The sequence below is a fragment of the Sebastes umbrosus genome, chromosome 19 (assembly GCF_015220745.1).
Source record: "Sebastes umbrosus isolate fSebUmb1 chromosome 19, fSebUmb1.pri, whole genome shotgun sequence".
NCBI lineage: Eukaryota > Metazoa > Chordata > Actinopteri > Perciformes > Sebastidae > Sebastes > Sebastes umbrosus.
The window spans coordinates 23859898-23874767 of record NC_051287.1 but is presented as its reverse complement, the minus strand read 5'-3'; the positions used below and the strand labels follow the sequence as shown (position 1 = coordinate 23874767).

At 39.5% G+C, this 14870-nt stretch overlaps 2 protein-coding genes and 1 long non-coding RNA gene across 4 annotated transcripts in view; all 3 read left to right on the top strand.

The window, feature by feature from the left end:
- LOC119478316 (astrotactin-2-like) overlaps window positions 1-14870 on the top strand; it is a 624157-nt gene that overhangs the window by 112206 nt on the left and 497081 nt on the right. The window lies entirely within an intron of this gene.
- The window catches only part of LOC119478324, a 107471-nt gene that overhangs the window by 22504 nt on the left and 70097 nt on the right, over window positions 1-14870 (top strand). The gene's annotated exons all lie outside the window — the stretch shown is intronic.
- On the top strand, window positions 1876-2864 carry cmlc1 (cardiac myosin light chain-1). Its single transcript, XM_037752987.1, has one exon. It carries the CDS (start codon window positions 1976-1978, stop codon window positions 2582-2584), a length of 609 nt encoding a protein of 202 aa, XP_037608915.1. The 5' UTR covers window positions 1876-1975; the 3' UTR covers window positions 2585-2864.

Sequence of the window (14870 nt, the reverse complement as noted above, 5' to 3'; positions counted from 1 at the left end):
GCTGGGCAATAGGGACACATTCAAACCACACAGGATGCTGCCAGTCAAGCATTTGATTCAGTCAATTGAATCAAATATTTAATTGCGATTATTCAAATGATTGTCCAAGGTTAATCGTGATTAAACGCAAATTAATCACACCTTTTTTACCTGTTAAAAATGTACCTTAAAGGGAGATTTTTCAAGTATTTAATGCTCTTTATCAACATGGGAGTGGGCAAATGTGCTTGCTTTATGCAAATGTATGTATATATTTATTATTGGAAATCAATTAACAACACAAAACAATGACAAATATTGTTCAAAACCCTCACAGGTATTGCATTTAGCATTAAAAAATATGCTCAAATCATAACATGGCAAACTGCAGCCCAACAGGCAACAACAGCTGTCAGTGTGCTGGCTTGACTATGACTTGACCAAGATTTACATTTTTACTGCAAATGTGTGTCAGTTCAAAATATCAGTTATCAATCTCCTTGATTACTAATAATCGGTATCGATCCTGAAAACATATTGGTCGATCCCTATAAAGAACACACCAGAAATACACCATTTTTAAGGTAGGAAAAAATAATATATTTATGCTGCATGTTTTTTGCCCAAAGCTGCATGGGATTATCATAAAGTGTGCATGTCTGTAAAGGGGAGACTCGTGGGTACCCAGAGAACCCATTTTCATTTAAATATCTTGAGGTCAGATGTCAAGGGACCCCTTTGAAAATGGCCATGACAGATTCTCCTCACCAAAATTTAGCATGACATGTCATTTAGTATGACATATACCAATGGATTCCTAGTTTCATTTGATACCAGTATCTTCACTCCAGCTTTAAAACTGAGCTCGCTAGAACCTAAAAAGTTGCATTAATGCGTTAAATAAATTAGTGGCATTAAAACTAATCTGCGTTATTATCGCGTTAATTTTGACAGCCCAGTATTTATGGTTAATTGTAATTTTTTTTTCTTCTATTTTATCGTGAAAATAATCTAATTGGAATATGCCTTTATTGCTCTAATTGGGCGCATGCAGCAGAAGGCATAAACTCTATCTTACAATTGATACAGGGCACTGAATGTATTTCTAATAATTAAGGATTTAACTGGTTGACCTTTCCGGTACATCAGTCTTTAATAAAGCATTCATTAAGAGTCCCTTTAGGACCTGTTAGAGCTCGCCACGTTGTTCCTAAATACGGTGGAACACTCTAAGCTACTCTAGTGACAGGAGGGAGAATGCGAGGCTATCATTTATCTGAGAAATTGCCAAAACCGCGAAACGTATCATTGAGCAGCGACGCTATCCAAACACATCTCTCACTGAAAGACCTTCTGTCTAACTATAAAGCCATAGCATACATTCTGAGGCAGATTTAATCCAATCCCTCAAGCCCTATCATCTTGTTTTCTCAAAAGAGAGTGCCTCCCGGTTATTATATAAATAATACATAATAGCAAGTCCCCAAAGTATGCTGATTCATCCTGAGACCTCTGACGTAAAATAATTAACTATTTGTGAGATTGCTACAACAATGTTCTGGGGAGAAACAAAAAAAGCATTGTTCCAGAAAGCAGTGATTCCCAGACTTTCAGCCGTTGGTGAGGCGAATCTATTTCGGTCCCTTTCCCTCATGGGCTGATGCATTGTGCTGTGATCCCCTTTGTCCATCAGAGAGACAGAACATTTTCGGCCTAATGCAACTGGACCCTCACTAATGACAGCGAGCAGCCCTATGACAGCAGCTGGGAACAATACTTAATGTTGACATCACTTGCTATGGGGGATCTATTTCAGGTTTCTTCCTTTTATAGTGTGCGGTTTGGAAATGGCTATCTTGCTCCCCTAGACAAAGCGCATATAAAAGCTTTGGAAGAGGTGGTGGCCCTCTGTGCTTGGGAATCCCTTCCAAATCCCTTCAGACTCCTGCTTGTTTTGCAGCAAGTAACCAGCTCACCTCAGAATCCCCTCGACAACATGGCACCGAAGAAGATTGAACCGAAGAAACCCGAGCCCAAGAAGCCAGAGCCTAAGAAGGATGCGGCTCCAGCTGCTAAGCCAGCCCCACCTCCGCAGCCGATGCCCGAGCAGCCCAAGGAGCCCCCGTTTGATCCCAAAAGCATCACTCTCGAGTACACCAACGACCAGATCGAGGAGTTCAAGGAGGCCTTCAACTTGTTCGACCGCACACCGACCGGAGAGATGAAGATCACGTACGGCCAGTGCGGAGACGTGATGCGAGCCCTGGGCCAGAACCCTACCAACGCAGATGTGCTCAAAGTGCTCGGGAAACCGCGGCCGGAGGACATGAGCACCAAAATGGTGGATTTTGAGACCTTCTTGCCAATGCTGCAACACATCTCCCGCGCGAAAGATCAGGGCAACTTTGAGGATTTTGTGGAGGGGCTCAGGGTTTTTGATAAGGAAGGCAACGGCACCATCATGGGAGCGGAGCTGCGTCACGTGCTGGCGACGCTGGGAGAGAGGATGACGGAAGACGAGGTGGACAGGCTGATGGCCGGGCAGGAGGACGCCAACGGGTGCATCAACTACGCCTCCTTTGTAAAGCATATTCTCTCTGGATGAAAGAGACATTTAGAGCATATAAAAGACTTTACCTCTGTTTTTCTCAACTTTCTGGATCCTTGCTAAACATTTTGTCCATGTAGAGGTGAGCATGTCACTTAGTCCGTGACATTATTGTGCTGTCAAGAGCAGCAGTTAATGTTCAGTGGAAAAAAAAAAAGTGTTGGCCGCTAGACCTGTGATTAGTTATTTTTAATAAACACTCTGAAGTATAATGAAATGCCAGTGAGATAAAATGGACAACCATAAAGACCATTAATAAAGGAAATATAATTACAAACCGCCTCACAAATGTCATTTCAGTATACCCAACATCATTTACATTTGAAGAGGAAATGATGATTCACGCAGGATTGCTGATAAAGAAGTGCTCACTTTATGTCCATTCAACTTTTCACATCATCTGAGTTAATGTGATTACGGGAGGGGGGGCTGGGGGGAGGGTGGGTATTGTTGGGAGACGAAAAACAAATAGGATTTGGCTCCATCTGAAAATAGAACAGATTTGATTCTATTCTACTTTACACAAAGAGTGTTTGAATGAGCGTGCTTGTCACAGTGCTTGAGGGGCAGCTGCTGTGGATCAAGATACACTCCCACATGCTGGACATACACACGCACACACACACACGCACACACACACACACACACACACACACACACACAGATGCAAGCGCTGATCCAGTTCCCTTTGACAACTACAAGACAGGTGCTCCAAAGACAGGCCCTCACCTCGGTTGCAGCGGCTGACAAAACGATTTGAAAAATTTTAAACTAGCGTTATCATATTCAGGGAACAGTGTATAAATAATATGATTTAGAGTTGAATTTTTCATGATTTAGCTGAAAAAAATGCACTGCACTTCAGTCCTCATTTGTAACAATGTTATTGCTGTTCATCACTTTAACAGATCAGTGCATCAACTTATTCATGTCTCATTCACTTGAACAGCAGTGGATGGGATATACATCCACACCATATGAAAAGCTTTTAAATGTCCCATACTGTAAAAAGTGAGATTGTCAGGTCTTTTTTTATTATAAAGCAGGTTTAAGAGTGATATAAGTACTGTAAAAGTATTGAAACACTCAATCCATGAGAGAAAACACACAGCCCGTTTTCAAAAACTGTAGCTTTAAAACAAGCCGTCAGGATTTCTGTTCATTTGTGATGTCACAAATACATAATTTTAGAGTTTTAAACGTAAACATTCTGAATGTGTCCCAGTTTATTTCCATTTTTGCAGTGTATGTGAATGACATCAGCTGACAGGAAGTAAACATGGACCCAAACTGTTACCTAGCAACGCAATTACGTCGCAGTTCCGTTGAAATGTGCAAAAACGGAGCGTTTCAGACAGAGGGTGAATACAGGCATATTCAGGCAGACGATACCAGGAAAATACAGTTTTTTTTTAACATTACAGTACATAAACATGTTCTAGTAGAAACACAAAATACAAGTATGAAACTGAAAATGAGCATGATATGGGACCTTTAAAGCTGTATTAAGAAAATGTTGACCGCCAGGGTGCAAAAAAGATCCCTGATAGATTGCTTCAGTTTTCTTCAAAAGTCAATAGTGGGGGAGTAGGGAGCATACATCTGGGTTGTGCAAGTTCATGTAATGGAAACGGCTGCCCATGATTCATATGAGGGTCTGGTGAGAGCTGTTGAAACCCAGCCACATGGACCAGTGAACTGAAAGCGGTTGAAAGCTTGAAAAGAAAAAGAAAAAGCTGCAGTGTTTTCATTCACAGTGGAGTTGACAGTACTGGAAGCTCACATCATGAGAAGTCTCTTATTCACTGTCAAAATATAAAAAAAACAAAACAAAGGTTGTTTGTGTAGTTTGGAATTTGAATTTTAAAAAGCAACTGGGGAACAGCGTATGACCCAATCAAACTGAGACGCGCTGAGTCGCTTCAAAAAAAACCTCGGCAAAGCACGTCGGGCAAAACACTGTGGTGCGCCTGTGGAGCGGGGCTACGTGTGCTACAGCAAATATTCAAGCAGATGTCGAGCTCTTGCCGTTATAATAATAATGGGGTGACCTTGAATTATTTCGTTCATCATAATGAAATACGGCTGATATCAACTATACCGGATCGGATATCGGGCCGATACTGACTCAAATAGCTGGATTGGATATCGTTGACGATGGGGCTGATCTATTCAATTCAGTTCTATGTTTATAGACTGGAATTTCAATTCCTGTTAAAAATTTTGACCAATCAGTTGCAGCATTAAAAAGGTTTACAATTGAATTGCTATTCCTGTTAATTCTAAAGATTTTTTACCAAGTTGCTGGTGTACGATTTATTATTTCAATAATAAATGTATCTATGTTTTCATCGGTCACATTTTGTTTTACAAAGTTAGGAAAGCAACGTTTAAGTCGAAGCCTTACACATAAAAGAATGATCCCTTCACACTGTGAGGCATACAGCTTATTAATTAAACCCTAGTATTGGATCGGTACTCGGTATCGGCCGATACCCAAAGCCCAGGTATCGCTATCGGTATCTGGACTGAAAAAGTCGGATCGTGCATCCCTAATATGAACCTTTCATCTGCGTTCATTGTCCCACTGTTCCACATCTACCGTCATCAAAACAGGAAGAAAGTGGTAAAGTAATAAACCCCGTCTCTTGCTTGATTTGATTGGCTGCCTGGGCCTAGACATTGATGAGCGGTGCGACTCTGTAAAGTCTCTAAAAAGTTGAGAATATTTTAACATTAAAGTGGCAGTAGGAAGTATATTGTTGTCATCATTGGGCAAAAAATCCATAATAACCTTTCAGCATATTGTAATTCAAGTGTTCTGAGAGAAAACTAGACTTCTGCACCTCCTCATGGTTCTCTTTAGAAATTCTAGCCCTCGACGGGAGACTTTGACCAATCATAGGTCATTTCATTAAGAGAGCGTTCCTATTGGCTGTGCTCCGGTCATGTCACCGGAACTTGGTGTTCCTTCACCAGATTTCACAATAGCGGCGCCGTCACAAACTTTCTCATTTTACAGCTAAACCGTGCACTACGAGATGATTCTGAAAACATTAGAGGAGAGAAATAGGCATCACAGTAACATAATATTGATTCATATTTGATCAGCGCTGCCTAGTTTGACCGTTTGGTCGGAGTTTGCAAGTGATTGACAACCGGCTCTCACAGACGGCAGCTGGACAGCAGACCTCAGATCAGCTCTTACTGCTTGTTTTCCTCCGGTCTGTGAAATCTTGCAGATGCCGTTAGAAGCACCGGAGGACACAGAGGGACATGATTTTTTTCATGTTATCTGTTTCATGTACTATTGTCACGATATAGCACTCTTTTTCTAAAAGTAACTTTTTTTAATCATATTTGCTCCAATCTCGCCTACTTTCGCTTTAAGGTGTGTCTAAAAACTGTTGGAAAAACATGACGCATGGTGTAATAGAGGAGCGCACACCAGGCGCGGCGTACCATAGTTAAACAATGGTTTTGCTGGCTAACTCTTTCTGAAATTTGCATTTCGCAATTCAAACAGTTTTCAACAATATTCGGACGTCCTTTTTCTTTCCTATGTCATACTTTGGAACCACATTTGTTGATTTATAAAATTAGAAATTTTTAAAACCAAGAATTATCTTAAAACTCTTTTTTTTATTTAAATAATGTATAAAAAGTATGAAGCAGGGGAAAGGGAGGACATGACATGAACCGTTAATGGATTAAAGAAAACTGCATAAGACAGTTTGCATATGAACTCAGAGGGTGAATAACACAGAGGAAATTAAATTATTTGCTGTTAAAAACAAACAAAAAGAAAAATATATTTCTTATGAGGTATTAGTTTTGGCCCAATTGAGCTATCTAATTTATTTGGTGCATCAATTTGGAGCAATGAATCATTACACTTCTAATATAAACACAATTTTCTACTGGATGTTCCATAGCGCAGGGAAGGTCTACGTGCGCTTTTGTACTTTGGAAACATTTTGCCTTGTTAAAAGTTTACCTGCACTGCATCTTGAAGACTGAATTCCTGAACTTACTGAATAAAGAAGATAAATCAAACAAAGATTGAATCAAACATTACAGGCAGGTCTTGAGTGGCTCCTGCTTTCAGCCTGGGACTAATGGTTGCTGAGGATGCCAGAAGGAAATAAAACCCAACACACAACTCCAGACCAACAAAAATAAATGAAACACAAATGAAAAATCAACAAAAAAAAGTGTAGTTTCAGTAGATAAAAACAACTTAGGTGAACTCCTTCTGACCTTGTCTCATTATCACTCTGCAGACAGCTCAAAGGCTGCAGAAATAACATTGAAAATACATACATGCAAACCTCACAATGGATTATAGAAGCACACAGTTCATAATACCAGACCTCCATTATTCCCTCCATTAAACAATAAACTATACCACCATGACTCAGTCTCCGATATAGGGATGCACCAATACCACTTTTTTTCAGACCGAGTACAGGTACAAGTACTTACATTTGGGTACTCGCCGATACCGAGTACCGATACGAATACTTCTCTGTGCCAAAAGACCCTCGTTAACAGCCAGCTGGAGGGTGTGAGTGACACACGACAGGCTGGAGAGTCCCGCATACAACGCGGTGCGCCGCGACTGGCTCTTGGAAAGGCTCGGGGCGAAGGTGGCTTGCGGCCGCAGCTTTACAGCGCTCCCGGCCGGACGACTATGTCGTGCCGTGACCCACATAAAAGCCACCAGGGGTCTTCGGCGATGTCTGCAACCCTTCCGACCTTTCTTGAAACACGGACCAAGGAGTCTAACGCACGCGCGAGTCAGAGGGTGCAAGCAAAACCCATGGTGCAATTAAAGTGAGGGCCAGCGCGCAATTAAAGTGAGATCCCGGCCCAGCAGAGTCAGGTGCACCACCGGCCCGTCTCGCCCGCACTGTCGGGGAGGTGGAGCGTGAGGACCCGAAAGATGGTGACGAGAGGTTAACGTCGCACTAATGTAAAGTGGTATCGGTGCTGTTGTATCGGAGCCGTTTTGCGGGTACGAGTACATGAGCACAGTATCGGACCCGATACCGGTATCGGTATCGGTGCATCCCTACTCCTATACACTATTTGATAGGGCTGGGATGCTGGGATACTATCTAAATACTTGGGTGCCGATTCGATATGTATTGCGATTCTACAAGTATTGCGATTCGATATTATGATTAATTGTGATTATTGTTAACTTTTTTAACACTAGATCATGGGAAGAAGTTGAATCATGAACTTTTAGCAATATTTATTTTTGAAAATCTCTAAATTGATACCGTGAAAATGTTTGATATTGTGTCTATATGTAGTCAGAGATGTCTTTAAGCCAAATAATTTATATCATCGTCAGGCATTATTTATTGAGTTAAAGCCTCTGGGTATAAGACATGTGCAGTGTAACTGATGACGCGTTGATGACGCATGACCCCGCCTCTTTACTTCAGAGTGAGAGACAGAGAGAGAGCGGGGGTAGAGGGAGGGAGGACACCTTTCAGCGTTTTTTCACATTAAACTCTGAAATTACAAATGAGTTCGACCAAAGCACACTGGGTGATTGTTGGAAAGAGTAACGACGACGGTTTAGGTGAGTTTTACTTTGTTTCTGTTCAGTTTGAATAAAGTGTTTTACGCTGCTCCACTACGTACAGCTGATCTCAACATAAACAAAAATACACGTGGATGATGGCGCAAGCTGCACGGAGAGGGTGGAGGGCAATCATACTCGGGCAGCTTGGCAGAGATCTGTGCTCTCCGAGGGCCATTCTAGTTTTCATGTAATTTCATTTAATACAGCGTGATGACTAAGATAGACAGCTAACGATAACAATTTGAGAAAGCCATAGCATATTTGAAATACCGCAATTGAATTATGTTAATTATTTTAGCATTTTCAGCACTTGAACTGCCCACCCACATGGAATAATATCATCCATTCTATACTTGAATGCACTCGGCAGCACGCTGCTCCATTATACCAGGCACTTTCCTCCTTATTCATTTCGCTTTTTGCTGGTTTTGAAGACGGAACTGTCGAAACTCAGCAGTCTCGACAATGATCATTTATTCCCCTACTGTAGATTACTGTGGTTTGACACGTAACCAGTGTGTGTTTGGATGTGAATACATCCTGTGACTGTGAGCGCACTTGCTTGTCAGCTCAGCCTGCAGCAAGGCTCAGAACAGTACAGACCCCAACCAGTACCTGGCTCTCCGCGATTCCCCCGCAACTCCACTGCAGCACACAGGACTGTCAAGCTGCAATTACTACACCACCAAGGTGCACCTCTCTCCACAAACAAACCACAACATACATAAATAAATAAAACTATAGCTAACAAAAAAGTTTTGGGGGAAACCTTATAAAATCTAACACTGAGAAATATAAACCATATATGACCATTAATATTTAATTACCTGCAGTATTTTGTATAACAAATTAGTGTTTTAAAATCTATTTTTTTTATTAAAGTGAGTTGGTTAAATTACTTTTTACTTCTCATTTTGTACTGTAAGTCAGCAGAAAATCATCAATATATTATTCATACTATATATACAAAATGCATATGAATAATGTACGTTATGTTATAGTATTTTCACTTCAGACTGATATATATGTACATGAAACTGGAGTAATGGAGTAATTTCCTCCCCCTCTAAGGACTAAAGGAAAGTAGCTGTTGCGCTGATGACATCTAATGGAGACCAAATAAAAAAAATATATATATATATATATATGTATCCTATGTATTTAGTTTATGCAATGTGTGTGCAATAAAAGCCCTACAGCAAAGTATTGATTATGCATTTTACCATGAAGCAACCGTAGGAAAGTACTAATTTGCAGTCATTTAGGTTAGAATTTGATGTTAAAGGTCCCATATCATGCTCATTTTCAGGTTCATACTTGTATTTTGTGTTTCTACTAGAACATGTTTACATGCTGTAATGTTAAAAAAAAAACTTTATTTTCCTTGTACCGTTGGCCTGAATATGCTTGTATTTACCCTCTGTCTGAAACGCTCTGTTTTAGCGCATTTTGACGGAATTGCGACAAAATTGCAACAGAATTGCGTTCCTAGGCAACAGCTTGGGTCCATGTGTACTTCCTGTCAGCTGATGACATTCACATACACTGCAACTGGGAATAAACTGGGACACATTTAGAATGTTTATGTTTAAATCTGTGTAAAGGCTCTAAATATTGTATATTTGTGACATCCCAATTAGACAGAAATTCTGACAGCTTGTTTCAAATGCAGAGATTCTGAATACGGGCTGTGGATTGAGCGTTTCGATACTTTCACAGTATTTATATAGGACTCAAGCCTGCTTTATAATAAAAAAAACATGAAAGTCTCACTTTTTTACAATATGGGACCTTTAAAGCAGCGGTAGGCAGAATGTTTTTGGCATCATTCGGGGAAAAAATCCATAATAACCTTTCAGCATATTGTAATTCAAGTGTTGTGAGAGACTTCACCACTTCCTCATGGCTCTATTTTCAGGCTTTAAAAGCCCGTGATTGGAGACTTTGGCCAATCACAGGTCATTTCGGAGAGAGAGCGTTCCTATTGGCTGTTAATTCAATGGAGGCAGCTTTGAATCACTCGTGAACTCCGATCGATCAAACGGTCAAACTAGGCAGCACTGATCAAATATGAATCAATATTCTCTGACTGTAATACCTATTTCTCACCTCAAATGTTTTCAGAAACATCTTGTAGTGTACTGTTTAGCTATAAAATGAGAAAGTTTGCTTGGTAGATCAGTTTCCTCAACTGATTCCAACATGGCTGCCAGGTCACTCTTTCGCATTTTACAACTAAACATTACACTACAAGATGTTTCTGAAAACATTTTACGTGAGATATAGGCATTACAGTGACAGAATATTGATTCATATTTGATCAGCGCTGCCTAGTTTGACCATTTAATCAGAGTTTGCGAGTGATTGACAGCTGCTCAGAGACGGCAAGGCTCCAGCTCGGCTCTGATTGGTTGTTTTCCTCTGGCCTGCCGTTAGGAGTACCGGAGGACACAGAGGCACATGATTTTTTTCAGATTACAGGTTCCATGCACTGCTATCCGGATACAGTGACCGTTTTATAAAAATAACTTTTTTTAATCATATGTGCTCCAATATGCTGCTTTAAGTCACATCTGGACATGATGGACAAGACTCTCATAAAACCATAAAGCTCAAGTTTATTAAATCATTTTCCCAATGAATTAACAATTGGATCCGGATGTGTGTGATAGCACTTTAAATACACGTGTTCAGAAGCTATTTTTGGCTCTCTGTAGAAGGAGTAGAAAGACTCAGCTAAATAGACAGAAGTGGCACTTACTCTATGAAGCTGTCAAGTACAGGCAAAGGAGGTTCTAAGTGCACTGGGCATCCAGCTCCATACCCGGTTGAGAGCCAGCCAGTAATTTAGACCCATCATGATTAATCAGCAGCTGTTTAGCTTTAAAGTCCTTTGTCAAATATGTGGGGCTCTTGGCTGCTGGGAGGATCCACCAGCTTGTGTACATAAGTTTAAAATTTCGTTGTGCAGAAAGATGGAACACAATATGTTAAATGTTTAGCGTCAAAGAAGTGATGCCTCGGCTGTGATTTTCATAGCCATGGATTGTGCCGTTGTTGTTGTTTTAGATTGTGTTATATTAAAATGTCAGACATTCAAACTGCTCTCTGCATGGCTCTAGCAGCCCAGGTGGCAGCATAAACCACCACAGCACACACACGCTTGCACAGAAATATTAAGTGGCAGCATTTTGTCTCATTTAAAGTGGCAATTTGTGAGCTCCTCATATTTTGCCACGGGCAACACCCGGTGTTCGGCGCCAAGCAGTTATTGCTGTAGAAATCACTGTACCTTATTTTGGGTGTCAGAATGTCTAATGAGTATTGAGTTGTCACTTAACTTGAATTTTAATTTTCCATACTGGTCTTGTCAGTGTTGTTTTTCTTCTGCTAGAAACTCATCACATCCCATTGTGGGGAAAGGATTTTTCATGTTAATAATAACAGTGAATATAAACCTTTTCATGAGCTTGTAGATTGTCACTTGGGCATCCATTGATAACTGCAAATATTCAGCAATGTTCCAGGAACAGGCACAGTTTCCGATGACGATTTTCTAATGTCCAGTTTAACACTGTTTAGCTCAGCAGTTACAAATTACCATGAGAGTAATGACAAAGATGAATGGCAACCTTGGTTATAAAACAAGCGGGAAGTCAAAGAAGCAGTGCCAAGGTCAAGATCAGCCGGCATCATTTTTTGGCAGCCGATCATTTTTCACGGGGCGGCAACAAATTCACCACTCTGTATTAAGAATAGATGAGCTCATTTCATTTACTGTAAGCAGTCGGACTGGATTTTGAATTACATTTTGAATTACAAAGAGCAGGGTCTCATTTATGGATAAGGCCTGATATTGTGTGAATAGAATGCCTTCATATATGTTGAAAAGGGGATCATATATCCAACCTATAAGCTACAAACCCTATCAACTCTTTAACATTGTCCAATATATGATGAAACTACTCAATAGGTGCTCATACACCATTCGTAGCTATACCTACTAGGACTGGGCGATGAGGAAAAAATCAAATATCTCGATATTGACATTGCGACGATATCATAGCTTTGACAGTTGGTGCTTTCTAAAAATATTTACACTATTAGATTTTTTATAAATAATCATCAGTAATGTGGATATTATGATTAAGCTGGTAAAGGCAAATAATAGAACAGCTACAACAGTTTGGTGAGTTCAGAAAATTACATCACTTTACTGTAATGCAGCTTTTAAAACCAGCAAAAGATAACACTTATGAAATATTACGACACACGATGCATACGGCAGAGGTCGGGGTGGATGGGTTGGTCAATAAACACCAGACTTTTGGCCAGGAGAACGGTGTTCGTATCCTGTGTGAAACCAAAAGTCAACGTGAATTTATTTGTCACGTAAATTCAGTACTTAAGTTACGCCACTTCTGTCGTTATTTTAACCAAAACCACGATCTTTTCCTAAACTTAAGTAGTTTTGTTGCCTAAACCTAACTAAGTAGTTCAAGCATAGTTATTTTAATCCAAACCACGATCTTTTCCTAAACATAAGTAGTTTTGTTTCCTAAACCTAATCAATGATTTCAAACATATTTATTTTAACCCAACCACGATATTTTTCTTAACCTATCCAAGCAGTTCTGTTCCATTAAGCTGGGCATACACTGTACGATTTTAGAAATGTTGTTGTGTAACTCCCACTCCTACTGTATGAGTAGATCATTTCACGCACGGCAAACAACGCCCGACAAAGCTGAAATTCAGTCCGACTCTAAAGTCGGAGGATACATTGATAGATGAGAATCACTTTAATGTGATACTTCATACCAGCCAACACTTTATTATTATTATTATTATTATTATTATTATTATTATTATTATTATTATATTACCTTTGAGATCCACACAGGCCAATTGTCTTCTTTTTTTTTTCCCCTCTTCATTCATAGACTTACAGGTCACACATGATTTCCAGTCCTCTCTTAGCTGGCACCAAATGAATACAAACAAGTTAACACTGATATTTATGCCTTCACTTGTAAGTGAAAGCAGTTAGAAATCAATATAGTTAATTGTTTTTTGGATGTGATCACCATCAACTAATCCCCCTTGAGGTGTCCCTTGAGATAGCTTTCAAAAATAGTACCCCTACTCCTACATGCAACTAAGTCATGCTGCAGTCTTCCAAAACGTTATGTACCATTACCATGGAAATCAGCAGCCCCTGGATCGCTGATGCTCTCATTGTGATGCGCAACACCAATAGGCTTGTTAGCGCTAATGACATTAGAGTGCATGTGTCCTGTTGACTGATGACAGTTAAGTAATCACGCTGATGCTGTGCTTAAAAGAAATTACAGCAGAGATATGTAATGCACCACTTCTTTGGTTAAGGCTGATTTTTGGTCCGTAAATTAAAGTGGTATTCTCTCCTGAAGCTTTTGAGCTCTTAAAAACAAAAACAATTAGGTGGATTAATTAAACACCTGGTATTCTCTTGGGGCAAGTGCATGCAGAATCAAGGTGTAAAAGCACATCAATTAAACATTTCATAATTATTTGTTCCATTTTTAAATCACAACATGCAGGTTATAAATGGTGTTTCTTGTAGCAGAGAGGAGATGATAAATGTGTTCCATTAGCACAAATGAAAAGCTTCTACAACTACAACAAATGCAGTAGTTTGATGGTACCACCAGTCCAAATATCTGCTGTAATTACAATCTGAAATATGATCACAGTTTGAAGATAAACACAAAATTGATGTGGCAAGAATGTGGCGACACAATACGTATCATGATACAGGGGTTATGATTCAATATATTGAGATATATTGCCGTACTGTAAGCAACGCGATACATTGCAATTTAATTTAAAGGTCCCATATTATAAAAAAGTGAGATTTTCCTATTTTTTTTATTATAAAGTTATAAATTATAAAGCTTAAGTCCTATATAAATGCTGTGAAAGTATCGAAACGCTCAATCCACAGGGAAATACACACAGCCCGTATTCAGAAACTCTGCATTTGAAACTAGCTGTCAGGATTTCTGTCCATTTGTGATGTCACAAATATACAATATTTATACCCTTTACACAGATTTAAACGTGAACATTCAGTGTATGTTAATGACATCAGCTGACAGGAAGTAAACATGGACCCAAACTGTTGCCTAGCAATGCAATTTTGTTACAAATCCGTTGAAATGCACTAAAACGAAGCGTTTCAGACAGAGGGTAAAAACAGGTATATTCAGACGGACAGTATGGGGAAAATATTTTTTTTGAACATTACAACATGTTCTAGTAGAAACCCAAAATACAAGTATGAACCTGAAAATGAGCATGATATGGGACCTTTAATGAAGTTACATGCAAAGATTAACTCAAAATCTTTGCATGTAACTTCATTAAATTAAATCGCAATGTATGGCCTTGTACTTAGAATTAAAAATCAAGTTTTTTTGAGAATAGATACAGCATCACAAAACATTATATCACGACACTCAATATTTTCGATATTTTCTTACACCTTTTAATTTGTATGTAGTCATCTAGTTTTCTTTTGTGTTGTTTTTAGATTGAGACCAAACGGCATTGTTGGAATTATTACAGAACGAGAATTCTAACACTATGATTCAGGTAGTCAACACAGGCTTTCAGATAAGCCTTTTGTGCAATGTCCTTTAG

Excerpts from the sequence above, each read along its gene's own strand:
- cmlc1 (XM_037752987.1), top strand. The coding sequence starts at position 1,976 with ATGGCACCGAAGAAGATTGAACCGAAGAAACCCGAGCCCAAGAAGCCA.